At 47.4% G+C, this 26,622-nt stretch overlaps 2 protein-coding genes and 1 pseudogene across 2 annotated transcripts in view; 1 reads left to right on the forward strand and 2 right to left on the reverse strand.

Moving 5' to 3' along the window:
- LOC142195323 (uncharacterized) overlaps window positions 1–26,622 on the reverse strand; it is a gene marked incomplete at its 5' end in the record, with an annotated part of 202,381 nt that overhangs the window by 156,229 nt on the left and 19,530 nt on the right. The window lies entirely within an intron of this gene.
- Window positions 1–26,622, reverse strand: part of LOC142188881 (uncharacterized) — a 51,998-nt gene that overhangs the window by 10,347 nt on the left and 15,029 nt on the right. Inside the window, exon 2 of the mRNA XM_075262047.1 lies at window positions 4,391–6,113. Coding sequence (XP_075118148.1) covers window positions 4,391–6,113 — 1,723 coding nt within the window. The remainder of the gene's footprint in view (window positions 1–4,390; window positions 6,114–26,622) is intronic.
- On the forward strand, window positions 1,980–2,184 carry LOC142190753 (U2 spliceosomal RNA; annotated as a pseudogene).

The following is a 26,622-nucleotide window of genomic DNA, read 5'->3' on the forward strand; positions in this document are numbered from 1 at the left end:
GTTAAGGCAGGAAACACGTAGGATGGAAACATGTCCCAGGTCTGAGATAGAGCTTCTATTGCCAAGTTTGATCCCACCTGTTTAGGGAAAAGAAGTTTCTGTAGAAAGTAAATAGATCTATTTGGGGATTTCCTCACTTGAATACACGAGACTGGAAGACCTCTTGGTTCAGTTCCCATTCTTCTGGATGTAGAATCTTTCTGCTCAGTCAGTCTGCAGTCGGATTTTCTGTGGACGGCTGAGAGAGAGAGTATTCCTTTCTGCTCAGGAAAAAATCTTTATCACTAGAGGCTATCTTTCTGCTTCTAGGCCTGCGTTGTGTACAGAACAGGGGCCAGAAGGGGCTCCGTACAGCAGTTCCCCTTTGATGTCAAAAGAAAGCCATTGTCCAAAAAAAAATTTAAGTTATTGCCTCTCAGCTTAGGAGTTGTGATTCTCCGCGACTCCCAAACCACTTTTAGCTCCCTGTAGTTTGAGGATCTGCGTCTGATTTGCGGACACCAGGGTACTTGGGAAAACCTTCCCTGAATAACTGATCCCCAACCTAGGCTGCTGGTGTCATGGTGATAACCTAAGAGGATAGCTTCCAAGTGACCCCCACCTTCAGGTTTTTTGGATCCAGCCACCAAAGAAGAGAAAATCTGGTCTTATTTATGATCACCATCTTCCTATTGTGAGACTGGTGGCATCTGTCCCAAGATGGCAGGATCTAATTCTGAAGACCTTTTTGAATAAAACTGGCTCCATCTGACAGGCTGGATACAAGAGGTCAATATAGAGCAATATGTTCTTTTGTAAAAATCTGCCATATTTCTTGGAAACATCTCTGCTTCTTTACTGGGAGGATGAAAGTTTGCAAGGCCCAGTCCAATAGGCTTGGCTAGGAGGCTTGATTATTCTATATTCAAAATTCAGCCTAACTGTTAGGAATTGCTAGGACAGCAGTTCCCCAGTGATGAAGATGAACCCTGGATTAAGGTGCACAAGAGATACTGAGCCCTAAGCTTAAGCCACTTTCCCTTCCTGCTTGCCTGGTGCTATCCTATGTAATAGGTGGCAACTTCGAGACGATCCCTTCCTATGTACGTGAAACACAAAACGCAGACAAGACAAACAATAACAAAGGGAGGTCAGCTAGCCAAGGGCTTGGTAACAGTTGAGCAATGCAGTGTCAAAATCAGTATCCAAAAGAGTAGTCAATAGGGAAAGCCAGAGGTCAAGTATCAGAATACAAGTAATAACAGCAAGAGAAAAGCCAACACGCACAAGGCAATAGCAAGCACCAATGTGAATGTGAGCCAAGAAGAAATAGGGAGGAAGAACCCGCCCTGAACCTTATAAGAAGGCAGGCTGTCAATCACAGGGCAAAACAAAACTTAATTCTTAGAGGAGCAGAGGGAAATGAAGGTGAAGGAGACGGGTTTAGTGGAAAATCAATTAACAAGGTGAAGTAATAGGACAGTGTTCAGACAATGCAACCAAAAACTCTAAGCAAGTTATCAAACTGCACACTCCTCCTGCGCCGCAGCACATAAGCAGAGGGTGGCGCAGAGACCAGAACAAGCAGAGATGTTACACTAACTGTCGAAGCCAGGAGATTGTTTGGTCCCTGTGACTCACCAATTTTACCATCAATAATAGGTCATCTAGATACGGTACTATTATATTCTCCTTGAGGAACGCCATAACGTCCGCCATTCAAATCCTCAGAGCAGAGGAATTTCCGAACGGTAGGCACTTGAATTGAAAATGCTGAATGTCTGGCCCTGTCTGGACTGCAAATCTTAGATACCATTGATGCATCGGATGTATAGGGACACGATATTACATGTATTTCAGATGCAAGGGGCATATTGATGAATTTGGGCTTATTAACGGAATTGTCGAGCGATGGACTCTATTTTGAAACATTGATAACTAATCCATCATTCAGACACTTAACATTGATTGAAATGTTGTAATTTGAAATTTGGGAGGGGATCGCTTCTCGGCCTTTTGGCTAAGATCAAGTGTAGTATCTGTTCTTATCAGAAGCAGTTAGTAATCGGACTGGGGCCCAATGGCAGTAGTAGATAGAACGCTGTGGAGGTGAGAATGGAGAAACACTTTGGGCATGTTGCTGGGAGAAGTGGCCAGTAATTGGTGAAACCAGTGGAGTACCATGCTGGGAATAGCCAAGGAAAACCATGGATGCTGGCAACATGACCACCAGGCACCGCAGGCTGGGTGTCTGTGGGTATTGGCTGGAGAAGCGTCTTGAAGGCTTCTAGTGCATTGCCCTGGGGGTGCCGAGTGGCCCCTGGGGTGCCTTAGATCACTTGGGATGGGATCCCACGGATTTTCGGCACATTGCTATTGCACTATACACACCTTTGTGACACCCACTCCCTATGCCTGGTTTACCAGCACTGGGAAATTTTTATAGATCCGGCGGGTAGACTGGGCCTGAACGGGCACTCTACTCACTTGTTAGGTTTTTTTCACGCTTTGTTTTTGTCACTCTTTGTCACAGTTTTTTGTGTGGCTGAAGGGATGCGGTGCCCTTTTGGGACCTTCCTGACGTCTAGTGGAGGGGCTGCGAGTCTGTAATGGGCTCTCCCCTCCATTGTGACCTGCCTCTGCTTCGGTGGAGGCAGGTAAGGGATCTGAGGACAGGAGTATCCCAGGTGGTGGCAGCCCAGGGAGAAACTGTATGTAGGATCAGCTCTTAGTACCCTAGGTGGTGGCAGCCCAAGGGGAAAAGAGCAAGCAGGACCTTCTGCTTCGGTAGTCCGTCCCAATTGAGACTCGGGGCTGCTCGGTGCCTTTTGGCCCAGCAGTCTTGGAGAGAGGTCGGAAGCCCATTCCCTTTTGGGATGGGCACCTATGGCAGAACAGCATCCTTTACACGTTTTTTTAGTGGCACTCTCACTTTTTTCGTGCACTGTGTGTGAGAGATGGCACAGTTAGAGGCCTTCCATTAAAAAAAAAATAAAAAAAATGTAATTTGGGAGGGGGGAAACCTGAGAATTCTATCTTGTAACCCTCTTTTAAGGTCTGGAGGACTCAAGGGTTTTTTTTTTTTATTAAAGACCACTGGTGATGTAGCCTGAGAGATCTTTCTCCCACCCTGATGACGTCATTGTTTTCCTGCTCCTGGATGGGAATTTGGGTTGAGTAAGAAGCCTCTTCCTCTTCACCCTTAGGATAGCTGCAGCATCCTGGTTCTCCTTTCCCTCTATAAGCTGGGTTAGCGCCCTGTCCGATCTTAGGAAAGGAATAGTTTTTCCCAGATTTGTCCTCTGGAAATTTTTTCTTATTGTCACCTGCTTTCTCTAGCAGATTGTCTAATATAGGACCATAAGACATATCACCTGAAAACGGTATTGTACATAATTTATTATTGGACCCCGTGTCCCCTGACCACATCTTCAGTCATAATGAACGACTCGCTAAGTCAGCATTTCTGGCCACAGAGGATTCTGCAAGAAACTCCGTAGACATTTTTAGTAGAGGAATAGATTCCAGTATATCTTCTCTAGAAATTCCCCCATTTAGATGACTTTCTAGCAGGTCTAACCACACTTGCATGGACCAGACTACAGAAGTTGCTATGTTGGTTGATTTCTTCAGGAAACCGTCCGTCTTCCTGTCCATGGGGTCCCTTAACTACGAACAGTCCTGAAATGGAATGATGGCCGACTTTCTAACCAGCTTGGTGATAGGGATGTCTATTCTGGGTAAATCATCCCAAATTTTTGTATCCCCCAGATTACATTGGAGCCAATTTTTAAACTCTCTTGAGATGAATATCCTCCTTCCTGAATCGCGCCATTTAGTCAGAACCAATATCTTGAGGTTTTCATTTTTCTGGGAAAACTACAGATCTCTTTGCAGTTAATCCCCCAAACATAGCATCTTGACAAGATCTAAGATGCTCCTCGTCCTCAATGCCCATAGTGGATCTAACCACCTGGATTAGGAGTTCTAAGTCTTCAGAGGAAAACAATAGAAAGTGACCTGACAAACCGACATACATTACAAAGTGCATAGAAATATCCTTGTCAGCTGGTTGGAGGGATCCCATGTACAGACAGAGCAACTCTGAGACACTGACCGCAGTTTATTTTTGCTTGTTAAGGGAGGAGATAGTCGGCCATCTTTGTACTGTAACTGATTTGGATGATCAAGAGAAAAATAATCAGCAGGGGGCGCAATACACTACATTTATATTGTAATCATTATATAATTTTCAAATTAGAAATAATCTCAAATTTTTGTGCTGGATTTAAAAAAAAAAAACACACACTATTTTTCATACCGGTAGAACAATCCCTTTAATGTATATGAAAATGGCATTTATACAGTGTAAATAATAAGATCGGTATTAAAGGTAAAACATTTCCTACACTATGGGCATGAATATGGCTTCTCCCCTGTGTGTTTTCTCTGATGTGATACTAGGGCTGACTTTTTTATAAAACATTCCCCACATTCTGGACATGAAAATGGCTTCTCCCCTGTGTGAATTCTTTGATGAATAACAAGACTTGCTTTCTCACTAAAATATTTGTCACATTCTGAGCAGTAAAATGGCTTCTCTCCTGTGTGAATTCTTAGATGTTTAACAAAACCTGATTTATCCGTATAACATTTCCCACATTCCGAACATGAAAATGGCTTCTCCCCGGTGTGAGATTTTTGATGTGAAATAAGACTTGTTTTATAAGCAAAACATTCCCCACATTCTGAACATGAAAATGGCTTCTCCCCTGTGTGAGTTTTTTGATGTGAAACAAGACTTGATGTATAAGAAAAACATTTCCCACATTCTGAACATGTATATGGCTTCTCTCCTGTGTGAATTCTCCTATGTTTAACAAGACCTGATTTATCACGAAAAAATTTCCCACATTCTGAACATGAATATGGCTTATCTCCTGTGTGAGTTCTCTCATGTTGAAGAAGATTTGATTTCTGAGTAAAGCATTTCCCACATTCTGAACATGAAAATGGTTTAGGTTCTGTCTGAGCTCTATGATGTTCAGCCAGTATCCCGTCATCCAAACATAAATTGGCCCTTTCGTGTATTCTCTGATGTCTAACAAGATTTGATTTAGAAGTAAAATATTTCCTACATTCCGAACATGAATATGGTTTCTCTCCTGTGTGAATTCTCTGATGTCTAGTAAGATCTGTTTTAGAATTGAACGTTTTCCCACAATCCAAACATGAAAATGGCTTCTCTCCTGTATGAATTCTCTGATGTTTAACAAGACTTGATTTCTCACTAAAACATTTCCCACATTCTGAACATGAATATAGCTTCTCTCCTGTGTGAATTCTCCGATGTTTAACAAGACTTGATTTCTCACTAAAACATTTCCCACAGTCTGAACATGAATATGGCTTCTCCCCTCTGTGAATTCTCTGATGTTGAATAAGACTTGATTTTTGAGTAAAGCGTTTTCCACATTCTGAACATGAAAACGGTTTAGATTCTGTTTGAGCTCTATGATGTTCAACAAGTTTCCCACTATCCAAAGATACATTGGCCCTTGTGTGAATTTTCTGATGTTGAGCAAGAGATGATGTATAGGTAAAACATTTTCCACATTCTGAACATGAATATGGTTTCTGTCCTGTATGAATTCTCTGATGTTGATAAAGATTAGATTTTAGAGCAAAACGTTTCCCACAGTCGGAACATACAAATGGTTTCTCCCCTGTGTGAATCCTTTGATGTATAACAAGACTTGATTTATATGTAAAACATTTGCCACATTCTAAACATGAATATGGCTTCTCTCCTGTGTGAATTCTTTGATGTATAATAAGACTTGGTTTCTGAGTGAAACATTTCCCACATTGTGAACATGAAAATGGCTTTTCCACTCTGTGAATTCTCTGATGTACTATGCTCTCTTCGTGACTTAGATTTTCCTTAGCAGTCTGTGATGAATTAGAACATTGGACAAGTATATTAGGTTCAGATGATAGATCTCTGCTGTGAAGGGCTGAGGATATATCTGGGGTAATGACATGTTCTTCATATGGATCTTGTTTGATACCATGATCCTCTGCTTTATAATCTGTAGATATCAGATGTCCCTCTGAGCTCCTGGTACAGTCATCTGACAAGAAGAAAAATGACTTCACTATTTTTGAATAACATTTATAAAAATGATATAAAGCTTTCCACTTGTGTGGTGAGGCCAGCATCTTCATCGGTCCATGTTGCGGTTTGCCGGTCACCACTCTTATCTAGTGAAATGCTCAGTGTAGGATCATAAAGGATCCTGTTAGTCAGTGCTATTAGGTGGTGTCCGTCTCATACACTCCCTGACACCTAGACGTACTTTACTACAGGGTCATGTATGAAGAAGCCATGGCTTTGAAGTTAATGTAATGTCAGATTAGCAGATGGTTCTTATTATTAGCAGACTCTAAGAGCAGAAACCAAATATACAGGAGGACGAGACCTTTACACTTTCCTTTCTTTGTAATCTGCTTAGGTCCCTGATAGATCTTCTTTCTCTAGTTACATAATGTACAGCAAATACAGAACTGCTTATCTATAAACGTCTCTGTACATAATAGTTCTATATACTGCCATGTGAAACCATCACCATTCCCACTAATGTAATCCCTGATGTTTCAGTCAGAAAACCAGTAGACTGAGATATCCGGGGCCCCGCACAGTGAGATTAGTCAGGGTCACAGGAGAGGGGGAGGGGGATAGGAGTCTTTAGCAGGAAGTGGTGAGCAGAATGGACAGTGGGAAGTCCAGGAAGCCATCACTGACCACTGAGGTTGCTCCTAATATAGAAAGATTAGTGTCCGCAGCTCCAGGGGGCTCGTGAAAGCTCCCTCCTATCAATAGACTGGGATAATTCCCTAACGTGGGTGTAAAGTCAATGTAACAACATATACAGGGGCAGACCATTAACTTTTCTCCATTGCCTATATCTAATGACCAAACAGGACACAGAAATCTACACAACATCGTAGCAGCCAGAAATGAGGAGACTCCTCTCTGCTTTACTTAGTGGTTACTAGAGATGGGCAAATCGAGTCAGGTTTACTGAGTCATCTCGGGCTATCTAAAATGGTCGCCAAATTATACTCTGGGGGCTCTTCACACCATACTATTCACAGAGTATGATAGGTGGAGGCCCAGGGGAGGTGGAAAAACAAAAAAAACAAACATTTATACTCACTTTTCACTACCAATTTTGAACCTCCTCATGGTATCCAGTGCTCTTCTGTGACATCATGGAAGGTGAAAGAAAAGATTCATACCCACCTTCTGTTCTCTCTTTTAGGTCTCTTGGCAGTATCTGGCGCTCTCCTGGTGACATCTTTGGCCTAAACTCAGAGCTGAAGTCTGTGAATAGGCCTCAGCAGTGAACTAGGCACGTCGAGTATCATGACGTGAGTATTATTATTATTTTTTGTTTTTTTACACCTCCCCTTGGACTCCACCTGTTATACTCTGGGGTTTGAAGAGACGACAGAGTGTAATAATGTCCCTTTCACGTTGACATAACTTTGGCTGTGTTTGCCCTAGAGAGACAGAAATTGGATAAATAGCTTCTTAGGAGCCCTAAGAGTATTCTATACTATGTTTTATAGATAGGTTCCTAGGAGCCCTAAGGCCAAGTTTACACGGGGACGGAATAGCGTATTTTGGTCCTGTTTTTGACGCAGGAAGCCGTACCAAATCGGGAGCAAAATACGCTTGCCGCAACTGTCAGTCATGGCTTCCCGCTCCGAAGTAAGCCCAAAATGAATGGGCCTAGTCCGGAGGGTGCTGCCGTGAGGCAGACACCGCGGCTCAATGAGCCATGGAATCCGCCTGAAGAAAGGGCAGCTTGCTTTTTTCTTCCATGCATGTTGCGGCTAACGGAAAAAAGATTGCTAGCGGTCTCCATAAACCACCATTGTGAAGGGGCGGATTATGATATGGATTCCGCACCATAATCCGCCCCCTCTGTGCCTGTGTGAACTAGCCCTTAGAGTATTCTACACTATGTTTTATAGATAGGTTCTCAAAGACCATAAGAGTATTCTACTTTATGTTTTAAGCCAATTTAAGGTGTGGTTCATACCAAACTTGTTAGACCTGAACCATCGAACACAAAACAAATCTTCATAGGTTCGCCCATCTCTTGTGGTTACTACTCACCTGGGCAGTTCCCTGTAGGAATGTCCTCCTCACACTCCTCATCACCACTCACATAGGGCTCTTCTTTTATTGTTATGGATATAACATTAATATCATCAAAATCTTTGTCCTCATGGAAAAGCTATGAAACAAATACATACGTCAGATGAGTCAAAAAGTTCATTAAAGGGGTATTCCCATCTTAAAGATCGTATCCATACTTCTTACTTATAAAAATTGAAGTTTTCCTAAATATATTGCTTTAACAATGCTGCTTTGTTTTCCTGCTATGTGAAATTATTCCTCCCATTGTTTACCTGTGTGATAGGACCAAACGATACTCACTGCTTTCACTGTTATCTACAGATTTGCCGTTCAGCTACTTGCACTTTACTAATAAAGCAAATCTGTTATCTCTCTACACAAAGAAACCACTGAAATGCTAGAAGTATATGCTTATTATTTGATCTGTATTGATATCAAATTTCTACTAATCATAATAGGTATTGTGATACTTCATAGTGACCTGTTCTTCAAGCAGGGGGGAGGTGGCTTTCACTGTTTGATAAGGAATACAGGAAGTGAGATGAAAAGACAGCAGGTAAAGCTGCTGAAACAAGAACATGGGAAAACCCCTTTAACAACTTATAATATCTATGGTCAGCTTTATCCTCCATCTCCACCTCTCATTACACAAGTATAAAACATCTAATACTGCTGGAGAAACCTATCCACAACCTGTCCCCTCCATATATCTCTGAACTAATCTCCCGCTTCCTGCCCACATGTAACCTCAGATCCTCCAATGACCTCCTGCTCCGCTCTGCTCTCATCCACTCCTCACACAACCATCTTCAAGATTTCTCTCGTGCATCCCCCATACTCTGGAACTCCTTACCATGACACATAAGACTGACCCCCACAATCAAGAAGGCCCTGAAGACTCACCTATTCAGGAAGGCCTACAACCTCCAATAACACTATCACCGCACCGCCATCTGTACAGTCTCCCCCTCTCCTTCTGTCTCTACCCCCCTTCCCTCATAGATTGTAAGCCCTCGCGGGCAGGGCCCTCTACCCCACTGTGCCAGTCGGTCACTGTTATTATTATATCTACCTGTATATTCTGTGTATTGTATGTAACCCCCAAATGTAAAGCACCATGGAATTAATATAATAATGTACAGCAAAATGGAATTAATGGTGCTATATAAATAAATAAAAATAATAATAATAATAATGACCACAAGGACTTCACAGCCCGTCTACACATCATAGGGAACATCTCCATTTACCTGATCACCCTGTGGAAGAAGAGGACTGGGACATCTCTCCGGTGTTGTCCTCTTACTGGATCTACCTGTAGAAAACACAGACAGGGACTGAATTCATTCTGTACATACAAATAATGGAAGTCCATGTGTAAATAGTCATGTCTATTACCTGCTGATGTGAGGGGCTGGTGGTCCTCCATCATCACCTCCTTGTACAGATCCTTGTGTCCTTCAAAATACTCCCACTCCTCCATGGAGAAATAGACTGCGACATCCTGACACCTTATAGGAACCTGACAACACAATGATACAGTCATCACCCCGACCCCTCCAGTTACTGTATAATGTCCCAGCATTCTCAGCAGTGTCACCTCTCCAGTCAGCAGCTCCAGCATCTTGTTGGTGAGTTCTATGATCTTCTGTCCATTGATCTCCTCCTGTATCAGGGGGTGAGGTGGAGGCACCAGGATTGAGCTCAGTATTCCTCCATATCCTTCATACACAGGAGCCTGACAGCGCCCACTAGAGGTCTTCTTCACTACTGTGTAATCCTGGTTATGGGGAGACACATTAATAAATCTCACTACATACATGTCCAGAGTCCATCACCTCTCCAGTCCTATCATCTGCTATTACTATAGATAAGAATGATGTAGTGATGACATCAGCGCCGCACCTCCCATGAGGCTGCGCTATGCCAGGGCCTCAGGGAGGGCGGCATTTTTGGTTACCTAAGCCAGTCCAGGACAAGCTGTCCTGGACTGGCTTAGCACCGAGCTGTGGTTTGGGGAGGCCACTGGAGCAGCGCTGCTCCAGCAGCCTCCTCTCACGCTCAGGCAGAGAGCAGGTCGTCTCCGTGCCTGCTCTCTGCCGGCGAACGGCGCTAAGCCCCACCCCCTGCATGTTGCCACGCCACCTCTTCTCTGCCCCCACCTCCCGGCGGGGGGGGGGGGGGGGGGCTTTCTGTAGTTCGTCTCGGGCGGCGAAAGGGGCAGGTTCGCCCCTGGATGACATCATCAGAATCTCTCACCTCTCCAGTAAGCTGGTAGATGATCTCTAGGGTGAGATTTAATAGACTTTCCGCCATCTTGTTCCTGTCTCTTTCCATCCTTGATGGATCAATCAGGAATATTCTCTTATATAGAAGATACTGAGAGGATTCTATATTGTAGGAACCTGAATGGAGAGAAGATGAGACAATGTAAAAGCCTCAGAAGATCTCATGGAATAAATAGGATTAGTAGGGAGTATAAGGGGGTATTCCGGCTCAGGTTCTAGTATGTGAAGATACATTGCACATTCCTCCTCTCTGCACAGTATCAGACCCTTCTCCTCCACTAACCTGTAATATACAGTAGAACGAGCGTCCTACAGAGGGGAGACAAACCTAGGCTACAAGACATATATATGGAGTGATGGTCTAAAGATATTGAGGTGACAGTTTACAGGATGGCGCTGAGTTCATGTTTTATTAATGAATAAAAACCATACCAAGAACTGTAACAAAACTTTTTCTATACGTGAAGAAGAGGCCAATGAAAACTACAAGTCCTCCCGCACACCCCAAGCCCTCTCACCGCTTCAGAGAAAGATGAAAGTTCGGGCTCAGAATATGGCGAGACAAGAAGAAATGATTTAGTAAGTTCTTTCTAGCCTAGAAGTAATGAAACCTAAACCCTGTATAAATGTGGTGTCAGTGTAACCGTAGCGACCTGTAGAATAAAGCCATCATGTGATTTATACCATAGGGTGAAGGTCCGACTACTATTTACCTTTATAGTAAAACAGCCTAGAACAACCACTGCTGACTGTTTCCGGAACTGCCGACACCTCAGACGGAAAAAGACACAAATATTGTCATCTCAGCCATGGAAGGAAAAGCCGGTAAAGAGAATCTGTCACCCCCTCTGGCACCCGTGGTCTTATATACGTATGAGTACAGCTCACTGTCAGCTTTCCCGGTGAAGGAGATTATCAGTGCCATTATTTTCAGCACAGATTTCTCTCCACTGTCAGTCGGGCGGGGGATGGGGGGGATTACACCCTAGCATCTTCAATAGCCTTGAACTGTCAGAGAGGGGTGAAAGTAACGGGATTGATATCTGCGGAACCTGGCACGTACCATCAAAGCTGACAGTGCGCTGAATTGAGCCTTATAGTGTATATTAATCCCTGCATACCAGAGGCTGTGAAAGATCTCCTTTAAAGAGAACCTGTCAGGTAGGATTGGGACACTGTAACCCCCCCCCCCCCCTCCTCCCTTATAGACCTGGGGTTTAGTGTCCCAAATCCTGCTATTGCAAATCCATCTGTGCCTGCAATTACTAACCAATCCTTTGTACTTACCTACAGATCAGTCTGATCAGACTCCTCTCTGGTGCTCCCGGCGCCTGCGCTGTTCTTCAGTGAAGCAGAGGACGTGCACTGCGGAGGTCCGAGGACGGCGGCCTGGAGCTGAGGTATACGGCCCTGACTACAGTGTGCGGGGCGAGGAGAACGATGGGGGAGGATAAAGGGTTTGTATCTTAGTGCAGGCCATTGGCGTAACTAGGAATGGCGGGGCCCCGTGGCAAACTTTTGACATGCCCCCCCCCCCCCCCCCGACGACCTCGACCAACGCCCTCCTACGGATTCCTGCACACAGTATTATGCCCCATAGTGGCCCCTCCACACAGTATTTTCCCCCATAGTGGCCCCTCCACACAATAATATCCCCCATAGTGGCCCCTGCACACAGTATTATCCCCCATAGTGGCCCCTGCACACAGTATTATGCCCCATAGTGGCCCCTGCACACAGTATTATTCCCCATAGTGGCTCCTGCACACAGTATTATCCCCCACAGTGGCTCCTGCACACAGTATTATCCCCCACAGTGGCCCCTGCACACAGTATTATCCCCCATAGTGGCCCCTGCACACAGTATTGTACCCCATAGTGGCCCCTCCACACAGTATTATCCCCCATAGTGGCCCCTCCACACAGTATTATCCCCCACAGTGGCCCCTGCACACAGTATTATCCCCCATAGTGGCCCCTGCACACAGTATTGTACCCCATAGTGGCCCCTGCACACAGTATTGTACCCCATAGTGGCCCCTCCACACAGTATTATCCCCCATAGTGGCCCCTGCACACAGTATTGTACCCCATAGTGGCCCCTCCACACAGTATTATCCCCCATAGTGGCCTCTACACACAGTATTGTACCCCATAGTGGCCCCTCCACACAGTATTATCCCCCATAGTGGCCCCTGCACACAGTATTGTACCCCATAGTGGCCCCTCCACACAGTATTATCCCCCATAGTGGCCCCTTCACACAGTATTGTACCCCATAGTGGCCCCTCCACACAGTATTATCCCCCATAGTGGCCCCTGCACACAGTATTGTACCCCATAGTGGCCCCTGCACACAGTATTATTCCCCATAGTGGCCCCTGCACACATTATTGCACCCTATAGTGACTCCCCACTGTGGACACCCATAAACAATTATTATATTCTGGGGTCTTTTCAGACCCCAGAGTATAATAATCGGAGACCTAGGGGGAGAAAAACATAAAAAAACCTCTGTTACTCACCTATCTCCCGGCTCCTACACTGTCGGCCTCCGAAGTAGTACATCTTCAATGACGTCAGATGTCACATGACCCGGGACGCAGGCCGGGGTCATGAGACGTCAGACGATTAGGCCGAAGCCTGCCCGGATCGTAGAGAGGTAAGTAACAGTATTTTTTATGTTTCTTACCTCTCCTGGTCTGTTGATCTTTATACTCAGGGGTCCGAAAAGACCTTTGAGTATAATGATAGCAGCGGTAGCGGCTGTCACCAGGCCCCTAATGTCCCGGGCCCTGTGGCAGCTGCCTCTGCTGATACGGCGGTAGTTACGCCACTGGTGCAGGCACCGATGACACTATTACAGGAAGGTTTAGGACACAAAACCTCTCGGTCCATAAGAAGCTGTGTGTGGTCCTAGTTCCCCAGATCACAGCAACAGGTTCCCTATAGAGCAGCTGAGGGTTAATGAAAATTTTTTTACCTCATAAATCCTTTCAGGACTGTGAGCGAGCACCGTATCTATCTATCTATCTATATATATATATATATATATATATATATATATATATATATACCTCCTCTGTACTGCAACCGTGGTGACAGGACCTGTGATGATGTCACATGTGTGGGAGGAGTCAAGGAGTCACATGATCAGGTGTCTCGTGAGCCATCTCTGTGTGACGTGTATGTAGCAGAGCCGTCTGTGTGTGACGTGTATGTAGCAGAGCCGTCTGTGTGTGACGTGTATGTAGCAGAGCCGTCTGTGTGTGCCGTGTATGTAGCTGAGCCGTCTGTGTGTGCCGTGTATGTAGCGAAGCCGTCTGTGTGTGACGTGTATGTAGTAGAGCCGTCTGTGTATGACGTGTATGTAGCGGAGCCGTCTGTGTGTGCCATGTATGTAGCTGAGCGGTCTGTGTGTGCCATGTATGTAGCTGAGCCGTCTGTGTGTGATGTGTATGTAGTGGAGCCGTCTGTGTGTGACGTGTATGTAGCGGAGCCATCTGTGTGTGCCATGTATGTAGCTCAGCCGTCTGTGTGTGATGTGTATGTAGTGGAGCCGTCTGTGTGTGACGTGTATGTAGCGGAGCCGTCTGTGTGTGACGTGTATGTAGTAGAGAATAGAGAGACACCGAGCACACTTATAGTGTAGATGGTCTATTATAAATATATAGATGAATTATTTATGAAAGGAAAGGTGGCCTCTCACCTGATCGGGTTGTGACTCCGTTCACAACACCGTTTTAGGCAATATTAGGCTTCGTCAGAGTGAGAGTGGCAGCACGTCTCTATAACACTGGTCAAAAACCAGGAGGATGCATCAACGAAAGAACAAAAGGACGGCGCTCTCAGGTCCAAAGGAATTTATTCAAAAGGAAGATTGCACTCAAAGGGTCCCTTTACTGTTGGTATGTATGGAGGCTAATCTTGGATCATCCTATGTGGGCAGTCTCATAGCTATCTGTGGGTTATTACACTGATTATTTCTTGTTTTCATTTACAACACTTTATTATTGGACACTTTCAGTTTTAGCTATGGTTGAGCCCTTTGTACTATGATATTAGTGTTGCCATCCAGTGTACATTCCATGGCTGACAAGTTGGTATTTGTAGCATTGTCTACCCCTATATGACTTTGTTTTATGTTTGTTTATATATTTTGTATGTATATATGTTGCTACACCTTTTTAGGAGCACTCAATAAAAGTTAATTTTTATTCATATAATTTGTGTGGCTGGTTCACTTTGTTGCTATGTCTGACGTGTATGTAGCAGAGCTGTCTCTGTGTGACTTGTATGTAGCGGAGCCGTCTGTGTGTGCCGTGTATGTAGCGGAGCCGTCGATGTGTGACGTGTATGTAGCGGAGCCGTCTGTGTGTGATGTGTATATAGTAGAGCTGTCTGTGTGTGACGTGAATGTAGCGGAGCCGTCTATGTGTGATGTGTATGTAGTAAAGCTGTCTGTGTGTGACGTGTATGAAGTTGAGCTGTCTCTGTGTGACGTGTATATAGCGGAGCCGTCTGTGTGTGACGTGTATGTAGAGGAGCCGTCTGTGTGTGACGTGTATGTGGTGGAGCCGTTTGTGTGTGCCGTGTATGTAGCGGAGCCGTCTGTGTGTGACATGTATGTAGCGAAGCCGTCTGTGTGTGACGTTTATGTAGTAGAGCTGTCTGTGTGTGACGTGTATGAAGTAGAGCTGTCTCTGTGTGACGTGAATATAGTGGAGCCGTCTGTGTGTGATGTGTATGTAGTGGAGCCATCTGTGTGAGGTGTATGTAGTGGAGCCATCTGTGTGTGAGTGTGTGACGTGTATGTAGCAGAGCCGTCTGTGTGTGACGTGTATGTAGCGAAGCCATCTGTGTGTGACGTGTATGTAGTGGAGCCGTCTGTGTGTGACGTGTATGTAGCGGAGCCGTCTGTGTGTGACGTGTATGTAGTAGAGCCGTTTGTGTGTGACGTGCATGTTGCGAAGCCGTTGATGTGTGACGAGTATGTAGCAGAGGCGTCTGTGTGTGACGTGTATGTAGTAGAGCTGTCTGTGTCTGACATGTATGAAGTAGAGCGGTCTCTGTGTGACGTGTATATGGCGGAGCCGTCTGTGTGTGATGTGTATGTAGTGGAGCCCTCTGTGTGTGACGTGTATGTAGTGGAGCCATCTGTGTGTGACGTGTATGTAGCGGAGCCGTCGATGTGTGACGTGTATGTAACTGAGCCGTCTGTATGTGATGTGTATGTAGTAGAGCTGTCTGTGTGTGACGTGTATGAAGTAGAGCTGTCTTTGTGTGACGTGTATATAGCGGAGCCGTCTGTGTGTGACGTGTATGTAGTAGAGCCGTCTGTGTGTGACGTGTATGTAGTGGAGCCGTCTGTGTGTGACGTGTATGTAGAGGAGCCGTCTGTGTGTGATGTGTATATAGTAGAGCTGTCTGTGTGTGACGTGTATGTAGTAGAGCCGTTTATGTGTGCCGTGTATGTAGCGGAGCCGTCTGTGTGTGACGTGTATGTAGCGAAGCCGTCTGTGTGTGACGTTTATGTAGTAGAGCTGTCTGTGTGTGACGTGTATGAAGCAGAGCGGTCTCTGTGTGACATGTATGTAGCGGAGCCGTCTGTGTGTGACGTGTATGTAGTGGAGCCATCTGTGTGTGACGTGTATGTAGCGAAGCAGTCTGTGTGTGACGTGTATGTAGTAGAGTCGTCTGTGTGTGCCGTGTATGTAGCGGAGCCATCAATTTGTGGCGTGTATGTAGCGGAGCCGTCGATGTGTGATGTGTATGTGGTAGAGCTGTCTGTGTGTGACGTGTATGAAGTAGAGCTGTCTCTGTGTGACGTGTATATAGCGGAGCCGTCTGTGTGTGACGTGTATGTAGTAGAGCCGTCTGTGTGTGATGTGTATGTGGTGGAGCCGTTTGTGTGTGCCGTGTATGTAGCGGAGCCGTCTGTGTGTGACGTGTATGTAGCGAAGCCGTCTGTGTGTGACATTTATGTAGTAGAGCTGTCTGTTTGTGACGTGTATGAAGTAGAGCTGTCTCTGTGTGACGTGTATATAGCGGAGCCGTCTGTGTGTGATGTGTATGTAGTGGAGCCATCTGTGTGTGACGTGTATGTAGTGGAGCCATCTGTGTGTGAGTGTGTGACGTGTATGTAGCAGAGCCATCTGTGTGTGACGTGTATGTAGCAGAGATGTCTGTGTGTGACATGTATGAAGTAGAGCTGTCTCTGTGTGACGTGTATGTAATGGAGCCATCTGTGTGTGACGTGTATGTAGCAAAGCCATCTGTGTGTGACGTGTATGTAGTGGAGCCGTCTGTGTGTGACGTGTATGTAGCGGAGCCGTTTGTGTGTGACGTGTATGAAGTAGAGCTGTCTCTGTGTGACGTGTATATAGGGGAGCCGTCTGTGTGTGATGTGTATGTAGTGGAGCCATCTGTGTGTGACGTGTATGTAGTGGAGCCGTCGATGTGTGACGTGTATGTAGCGGAGCCGTCAATGTGTGACGTGTATATAGCGGAGCCGTCTGTGTGTGACGTGTATGTAGTAGAGCCGTCTGTGTGTGACGTGTATGAAGTGGAGCCGTCTGTGTGTGACGTGTATGCAGCGGAGCCGTCTGTGTGTGACGTGTTTGTAGTAGAGCCGTTTGTGTGTGCCGTGTATGTAGCGGAGCCGTCTGTGTGTGACGTGTATGTTGCAAAGCCGTTGATGTGTGCCGTGTATGTAGCGGAGCCGTCTGTGTGTGACGTGTATGTTGCGAAGCCGTTGATGTGTGACGAGTATGTAGCGGAGGCGTCTGTGTGTGACGTGAATGTAGTAGAGCTGTCTGTGTCTGACGTGTATGAAGTAGAGCGGTCGCTGTGTGATGTGTATATAGCAGAGCTGTCTGTGTGTGATGTGTATGTAGTGGAGCCATCTGTGTGTGACGTGTATGAAGTAGAGCTGTCTGTGTGTGATGTGTATATAGCGGAGCCGTCTGTGTATGACGTGTATGTAGTAGAGCCGTCTGTGTGTGACGTGTATGTAGTGGAGCCGTCTGTGTGTGACGTGTATGTAGCGGAGCCGTCTGTGTGTGACGTGTATGTAAAAGAGCCGTTTGTGTGTGCCGTGTATGTAGCGGAGCCGTCTGTGTGTGACGTGTATGTAGCGAAGCCATCTCTGTGTGAGTGTGTGACGTGTATGTAGCAGAGCCATCTGTGTGTGACGTGTATTTAGCAGAGCCGTCTGTGTGTGACGTGTATGTAGTAGAGCTGTCTATGTGTGACATGTATGAAGTAGAGCTGTGTCTGTGTGACGTGTATGTAGCGGAGCCGTCTGTATGTGACGTGAATGTAGTGGAGCCATCTGTGTGTGACGTGTATGTAGCGAAGCCGTCTGTGTGTGCCGTGTATGTAGCGGAGCCGTCGATTTGTGACGTGTACGTAGCGGAGCCGTCGATGTGTGACGTGTATGTAGCGGAGCCGTTTGTGTGTGACGTGTATATAGCGGAGCCGTCTGTGTGTGATGTTTAGTAGTGGAGCCATCTGTGTGTGACGTGTATGTAGCGGAGGCGTCTGTGTGTGACGTGTATGTAGTAGAGGTGTCTGTGTCTGACGTGCATGAAGTAGATCGGTCTCTGTGTGACGTGTATATAGCGGAGCCGTCTGTGTGTGATGTGTATGTAGCAGAGACGTTGATGTGTGACGTGTATGTAGCGGAGCCATGTGTGTGTGACGTGTATGTAGCGGAGCCGTCTGTGTGTGCCGTGTATGTAGCGGAGCCGTTGATGTGTGACAAGTATGTAGCGGAGGCGTCTGTGTGTGACGTATATTTAGTAGAGCTGTCTGTGTCTGACGTGTATGAAGTAGAGCGGTCTCTGTGTGACGTCTATATAGCGGAGCCGTCTGTGTGATTTGTATGTAGTGGAGCCATCTGTGTGTGATGTGTATGTAGCGGAGCCATGTGTGTGTGACGTGTATGTAGCGGAGCCGTCTGTGTGTGGCGTGTATGTAGCGGAGCCGTTGATGTGTGAAGAGTATGTAGCGGAGGTGTCTGTGTGTGACGTTTATGTAGTAGAGCTGTCTGTGTGTGATGTGTATGAAGCAGAGCGGTCTCTGTGTGACGTGCATATAGCGGAGCCGTCGATGTGTGACGTGTATGTAGTGGAGCCATCTGTGTGTGACGTGTATGTAGTGGAGCCGTCGATGTGTGACGTGTATGTAGCGGAGCCATCTGTGTGTGACGTGTATGTAGTGGAGCCATCTGTGTGTGACATGTATGTAGCGGAGCCGTCGATGTGTGACGTGTATGTAGCGGAGCCATCTGTGTGTGATGTGTATGTAGTAGAGCTGTCTGTGTGTGACGTGTATGAAGTAGAGCTGTCTCTGTGTGACGTGTATAGAGCTGAGCCGTCTGTGTGTGACGTGTATGTAGTAGAGCCGTTTGTGTGTGCCGTGTATGTAGCGGAGCCGTCTGTGTGTGAGGTGTATGTAGCAAAGCCGTCTGTGTGTGACGTTTATGTAGTAGAGCTGTCTGTGTGTGATGTGTATGAAGCAGAGCGGTCTCTGTGTGACGTATATATAGCGGAGCCGTCTGTGTGTGATGTGTATGTAGTGGAGCCATCTGTGTGTGACGTGTATGTAGTCGAGCCATCTGTGTGTGAGTGTGTGACGTGTATGTAGCAGAGCCGTCTGTGTGTGACGTATATGTAGCGGAGCCGTCTGTGTGTGCCGTGTATGTAGCGGAGCCGTTGATGTGTGACGAGTATGTAGCGGAGGCGTCTGTGTGTGACGTGTATGTAGTAGAGCTGTCTATGTGCGACGTGTATGAAGTAGAGCTGTCTCTGTGTGACGTGTATGTAGCGGAGCCGTCTGTGTGTGAGACGTGTATGTAGTGGAGCCATCTGTGTGTGACGTGTATGTAGCGAAGCCGTCTGTGTGTGCCGTGTATGTAGCGGAGCCGTCGATTTGTGACGTGTATGTAGCGGAGCCGTTTGTGTGTGACGTGTATGAAGTAGAGCTGTCTCTGTGTGACGTGTATATAGGGGAGCCGTCTGTGTGTGATGTGTATGTAGTGGAGCCATCTGTGTGTGACGTGTATGTAGTGGAGCCGTCGATGTGTGACGTGTATGTAGCGGAGCCGTCAATGTGTGACGTGTATATAGCGGAGCCGTCTGTGTGTGACGTGTATGTAGTAGAGCCGTCTGTGTGTGACGTGTATGAAGTGGAGCCGTCTGTGTGTGACGTGTATGCAGCGGAGCCGTCTGTGTGTGACGTGTTTGTAGTAGAGCCGTTTGTGTGTGCCGTGTATGTAGCGGAGCCGTCTGTGTGTGACGTGTATGTTGCGAAGCCGTTGATGTGTGCCGTGTATGTAGCGGAGCCGTCTGTGTGTGACGTGTATGTTGCGAAGCCGTTGATGTGTGACGAGTATGTAGCGGAGGCGTCTGTGTTTGACGTGAATGTAGTAGAGCTGTCTGTGTCTGACGTGTATGAAGTAGAGCGGTCGCTGTGTGATGTGTATATAGCAGAGCCGTCTGTGTGTGATGTGTATGTAGTGGAGCCATCTGTGTGTGACGTGTATGAAGTAGAGCTGTCTGTGTGTGATGTGTATATAGCGGAGCCGTCTGTGTATGACGTGTATGTAGTAGAGCCGTCTGTGTGTGACGTGTATGTAGTGGAGCCGTCTGTGTGTGACGTGTATGTAGCGGAGCCGTCTGTGTGTGACGTGTATGTAAAAGAGCCGTTTGTGTGTGCCGTGTATGTAGCGGAGCCGTCTGTGTGTGACGTGTATGTAGCGAAGCCATCTCTGTGTGAGTGTGTGACGTGTATGTAGCAGAGCCATCTGTGTGTGACGTGTATTTAGCAGAGCCGTCTGTGTGTGACGTGTATGTAGTAGAGCTGTCTATGTGTGACGTGTATGAAGTAGAGCTGTCTCTGTGTGACGTGTATGTAGCGGAGCCGTCTGTATGTGACGTGAATGTAGTGGAGCCATCTGTGTGTGACGTGTATGTAGCGAAGCCGTCTGTGTGTGCCGTGTATGTAGCGGAGCCGTCGATTTGTGACGTGTACGTAGCGGAGCCGTCGATGTGTGACGTGTATGTAGCGGAGCCGTTTGTGTGTGACGTGTATATAGCGGAGCCGTCTGTGTGTGATGTTTAGTAGTGGAGCCATCTGTGTGTGACGTGTATGTAGCGGAGGCGTCTGTGTGTGACGTGTATGTAGTAGAGGTGTCTGTGTCTGACGTGCATGAAGTAGATCGGTCTCTGTGTGACGTGTATATAGCGGAGCCGTCTGTGTGTGATGTGTATGTAGCAGAGACGTTGATGTGTGACGTGTATGTAGCGGAGCCATGTGTGTGTGACGTGTATGTAGCGGAGCCGTCTGTGTGTGCCGTGTATGTAGCGGAGCCGTTGATGTGTGACAAGTATGTAGCGGAGGCGTCTGTGTGTGACGTATATGTAGTAGAGCTGTCTGTGTCTGACGTGTATGAAGTAGAGCGGTCTCTGTGTGACGTGTATATAGCGGAGCCGTCTGTGTGATTTGTATGTAGTGGAGCCATCTGTGTGTGATGTGTATGTAGCGGAGCCATGTGTGTGTGACGTGTATGTAGCGGAGCCGTCTGTGTGTGGCGTGTATGTAGCGGAGCCGTTGATGTGTGAAGAGTATGTAGCGGAGGTGTCTGTGTGTGACGTTTATGTAGTAGAGCTGTCTGTGTGTGATGTGTATGAAGCAGAGCGGTCTCTGTGTGACGTGTATATAGCGGAGCCGTCGATGTGTGACGTGTATGTAGTGGAGCCATCTGTGTGTGACGTGTATGTAGTGGAGCCGTCGATGTGTGACGTGTATGTAGCGGAGCCATCTGTGTGTGACGTGTATGTAGTGGAGCCATCTGTGTGTGACATGTATGTAGCGGAGCCGTCGATGTGTGACGTGTATGTAGCGGAGCCGTCTGTGTGTGATGTGTATGTAGTAGAGCTGTCTGTGTGTGACGTGTATGAAGTAGAGCTGTCTCTGTGTGACGTGTATAGAGCTGAGCCGTCTGTGTGTGACGTGTATGTAGTAGAGCCGTTTGTGTGTGCCGTGTATGTAGCGGAGCCGTCTGTGTGTGAGGTGTATGTAGCAAAGCCGTCTGTGTGTGACGTTTATGTAGTAGAGCTGTCTGTGTGTGATGTGTATGAAGCAGAGCGGTCTCTGTGTGACGTATATATAGCGGAGCCGTCTGTGTGTGATGTGTATGTAGTGGAGCCATCTGTGTGTGACGTGTATGTAGTCGAGCCATCTGTGTGTGAGTGTGTGACGTGTATGTAGCAGAGCCGTCTGTGTGTGACGTGTATGTAGCAGAGCCGTCTGTGTGTGACGTGTATGTAGCGGAGCCGTCTGTGTGTGATGTGTATGTAGTGGGGCCGTCGATGTGTGACGTGTATGTAGTGGAGGCGTCTGTGTGTGATGTGTATGTAGTAGAGCTGTCTGTGTGTGACGTGTATGAAGTAGAGCTGTCTCTGTGTGACGTGTATATAGCGGAGCCATCTGTGTGTGACGTGTATGTAGTAGAGCCGTTTGTGTGTGCCGTGTATGTAGTGGAGCCGTCTGTGTGTGACGTGTATGTAGCGGAGCCGTCTGACGTGTATGAAGTAGAGCTCCACAAGTGTGTGACGTGTATGTAGTGGAGCCGTCTGTGTATGACGTGTATGTAGTGGAGCTATCTGTGTGTGACGTGTATGTAGCGAAGCCGTCTGTGTGTGACGTTTATGTAGTAGTGCTGTCTGTGTGTGACGTGTATGAAGCAGAGCGGTCTCCGTGTGACGTGTATATAGCGGAGCCGTCTGTGTGTGATGTGTATGTAGTGGAGCCATCTGTGTGTGACGTGTATGTAGTGGAGCCATCTCTGTGTGAGTGTGTGACGTGTATGTAGCAGAGTCATCTGTGTGTGACGTGTATGCAGCAGTGCTGTCTATGTGTGACGTGTATGAAGTAGAGCTGTCTCTGTGTGACGTGTATGTAGCGGAGCCGTCTGTGTGTGACGTGTATGTAGTGGAGCTATCTGTGTGTGACGTGTATGTAGCGAAGCCGTCTGTGTGTGACGTGTATGTAGTAGAGTCGTCTGTGTGTGCCGTGTATGTAGCGGAGCCGTCGATTTGTGACTTGTATGTAGCGGAGCCGTTTGTGTGTGACGTGTATGAAGTAGAGCTGTCTCTGTGTGACGTGTATATAGCGGAGCCGTCTGTGTGTGATGTTTGGTAGTGGAGCCATCTGTGTGTGATGTGTATGTAGCGGAGGCGTCTGTGTGTGACGTGTATGTAGTAGAGCTGTCTGTGTCTGACGTGCATGAAGTAGATTGGTCTCTGTGTGACGTGCATATAACGGAGCCGTCTGTGTGTGATGTGTATGTAGCAGAGACGTTGATGTGTGACGTGTATGTAGCGGAGCCATGTGTGTGTGACGTGTATGTAGCGCAGCCGTCTGTGTGTGCCGTGTATGTAGCGGAGCCGTTGATGTGTGACAAGTATGTAGCGGAAGCGTCTGTGTGTGACGTGTATGTAGTAGAGCTTTCTTTGTCTGACGTGTATGAAGTAGAGCGGTCTCTGTGTGACGTGTATATAGCGGAGCCGTCTGTGTGTGATGTTTGGTAGTGGAGCCATCTGTGTGTGATGTGTATGTAGCGGAGGCGTCTGTGTGTGACGTGTATGTAGTAGAGCTGTCTGTGTCTGACGTGCATGAAGTAGATTGGTCTCTGTGTGACGTGCATATAACGGAGCCGTCTGTGTGTGATGTGTATGTAGCAGAGACGTTGATGTGTGACGTGTATGTAGCGGAGCCATGTGTGTGTGACGTGTATGTAGCGGAGCCGTCTGTGTGTGCCGTGTATGTAGCGGAGCCGTTTATGTGTGACGAGTATGTAGCGGAGGCGTCTGTGTGACGTGTATGTAGTAGAGCTGTCTGTGTGTGACGTGTATATAGCGGAGCCGTCTGTGTGTGATGTGTATGTAGTGGAGCCATCTGTGTGTGAAGTGTATGTAGTGGAGCCGTCGATGTGTGACGTGTATGTAGCGGATCCGTCGATGTGTGACGTGTATGTAGCGGAGCCTTCTGTGTGTGATGTGTATGTAGTAGAGCTGTCTGTGTGTGACGTGTATGAAATAGAGCTGTCTCTGTGTGACGTGTATATAGCGGAGCCGTCTGTGTGTGACGTGTATGTAGTAGAGCCGTCTGTGTGTGACGTGTATGAAGTGGAGCCGTCTGTGTGTGACGTGTATGCAGCGGAGCCGTCTGTGTGTGACGTGTTTGTAGTAGAGCCTTTTGTGTGTGCCGTGTATGTAGCGGAGCCGTCTGTGTGAGACGTGTATGTTGCGAAGCCGTTGATGTGTGACGAGTATGTAGCGGAGGCGTCTGTGTGTGACGTGTATGTAGGAGAGCTGTCTGTGTCTGACGTGTATGAAGTAGAGCGTCTCTGTGTGACGTGTATATAGCGGAGCCGTCTGTGAGTGATGTGTATGTAGTGGAGCCATCTGTGTGTGACGTGCATGTAGTGGAGCCATCTGTGTGTGACATGTATGTAGCGGAGCCGTCGATGTGTGACGTGTATGTAGCGGAGCCGTCTGTGTGTGATGTGTATGTATTAGAGCTGTCTGTGTCTGACGTGCATGAAGTAGATTGGTCTCTGTGTGACGTGCATATAACGGAGCCGTCTGTGTGTGATGTGTATGTAGCAGAGACGTTGATGTGTGACGTGTATGTAGCGGAGCCATGTGTGTGTGACGTGTATGTAGCGGAGCCGTCTGTGTGTGCCGTGTATGTAGCGAAGCCATTGATGTGTGACAAGTATGTAGCGGAGGCGTCTGTGTGTGACGTGTATGTAGTAGAGCTTTCTTTGTCTGACGTGTATGAAGTAGAGCGGTCTCTGTGTGACGTGTATATAGCGGAGCCATGTGTGTGTGACGTGTATGTAGCGGAGCCGTCTGTGTGTGCCGTGTATGTAGCGGAGCCGTTGATGTGTGACGAGTATGTAGCGGAGGCGTCTGTGTGACGTGTATGTAGTAGAGCTGTCTGTGTGTGACGTGTATATAGCGGAGCCGTCTGTGTGTGATGTGTATGTAGTGGAGCCATCTGTGTGTGACGTGTATGTAGTGGAGCCGTCTGTGTGACGTGTATGTAGCGGAGCCGTCGATGTGTGACGTGTATGTAGCGGAGCCTTCTGTGTGTGATGTGTATGTAGTAGAGCTGTCTGTGTGTGATGTGTATGAAATAGAGCTGTCTCTGTGTGACGTGTATATAGCGGAGCCGTCTGTGTGTGACGTGTATGTAGTAGAGCCGTCTGTGTGTGACGTGTATGAAGTGGAGCCGTCTGTGTGTGACGTGTATGCAGCGGAGCCGTCTGTGTGTGACGTGTTTGTAGTAGAGCCGTTTGTGTGTGCCGTGTATGTAGCGGAGCCGTCTGTGTGAGACGTGTATGTTGCGAAGCCGTTGATGTGTGACGAGTATGTAGCGGAGGCGTCTGTGTGTGATGTGTATGTAGTGGAGCCATCTGTGTGTGACGTGTATGTAGTGGAGCCATCTGTGTGTGACATGTATGTAGCGCAGCCGTTGATGTGTGACGTGTATGTAGCGGAGCCGTCTGTGTGTGATGTGTATGTAGTAGAGCTGTCTGTGTCTGACGTGTATGAAGTAGAGCTGTCTCTGTGTGACGTGTATAGAGCGGAGCCGTCTGTGTGTGACGTGTATGTAGTAGAGCCGTCTGTTTGTGATGTGTATGTAGTGGAGCCGTCTGTGTGTGACGTGTATGTAGTAGAGCCGTTTGTGTGTGCCGTGTATGTAGCGGAGCCGTCTGTGTGTGACGTGTATGTAGCAAAGCCGTCTGTGTGTGATGTTTATGTAGTAGAGCTGTCTGTGTGTGATATGTATGAAGCAGAGCGGTCTCTGTGTGACGTGTATATAGCGGAGCCATCTGTGTGTGACGTGTATGTAGTGGAGCCATCTGTGTGTGACGTGTATGTAGTGGAGCCATCTGTGTGTGAGTGTGTGACGTGTATGTAGCAGAGCCGTCTGTGTGTGACTTGTATGTAGCAGAGCCGTCTGTGTGTGACGTGTATGTAGTAGAGCTGTCTGTGTGTGACGTGTATGAAGTAGAGCTGTCTCTGTGTGACGTGTATGTAGCGGAGCCGTCTGTGTGTGACGTGTATGTAGTAGAGCCGTCTGTGTGTGACGTGTATGAAGTGGAGCCGTCTGTGTGTGACGTGTATGCAGCGGAGCCGTCTGTGTGTGACGTGTTTGTAGTAGAGCCTTTTGTGTGTGCCGTGTATGTAGCGGAGCCGTCTGTGTGAGACGTGTATGTTGCGAAGACGTTGATGTGTGACGAGTATGTAGCGGAGGCGTCTGTGTGTGACGTGTATGTAGGAGAGCTGTCTGTGTCTGTCGTGTATGAAGTAGAGCGTCTCTGTGTGACGTGTATATAGCGGAGCCGTCTGTGAGTGATGTGTATGTAGTGGAGCCATCTGTGTGTGACGTGCATGTAGTGGAGCCATCTGTGTGTGACATGTATGTAGCGGAGCCGTCGATGTGTGACGTGTATGTAGCGGAGCCGTCTGTGTGTGATGTGTATGTATTAGAGCTGTCTGTGTCTGACGTGTCTGAAGTAGAGCTGTCTCTGTGTGACGTGTATAGAGCGGAGCCGTCTGTGTGTGACGTGTATGTAGTAGAGCCGTCTGTTTGTGATGTGTATGTAGTGGAGCCGTCTGTGTGACGTGTATGTAGTAGAGCCGTTTGTGTGTGCCGTGTATGTAGCGGAGCCGTCTGTGTGTGACGTGTATGTAGCAAAGCCGTCTGTGTGTGATGTTTATGTAGTAGAGCTGTCTGTGTGTGATGTGTATGAAGCAGAGCGGTCTCTGTGTGACGTGTATATAGCGGAGCCGTCTGTGTGTGATGTGTATGTAGTGGAGCCATCTGTGTGTGACGTGTATGTAGTGGAGCCATCTGTGTGTGAGTGTGTGACGTGTATGTAGCAGAGCCGTCTGTGTGTGACTTGTATGTAGCAGAGCCGTCTGTGTGTGACGTGTATGTAGTAGAGCTGTCTGTGTGTGGCGTTTATGAAGTGGAGCCATCTGTGTGCAACGTGTATGTAGCGGAGCCGTCTGTGTGTGCCGTGTATGTCGCGGAGCCGTTGATGTGTGACGTGTATGTAGC

This window comes from Leptodactylus fuscus, chromosome 1 (genome assembly GCF_031893055.1).
Source record: "Leptodactylus fuscus isolate aLepFus1 chromosome 1, aLepFus1.hap2, whole genome shotgun sequence".
Classification (NCBI taxonomy): Eukaryota; Metazoa; Chordata; class Amphibia; order Anura; family Leptodactylidae; genus Leptodactylus; species Leptodactylus fuscus.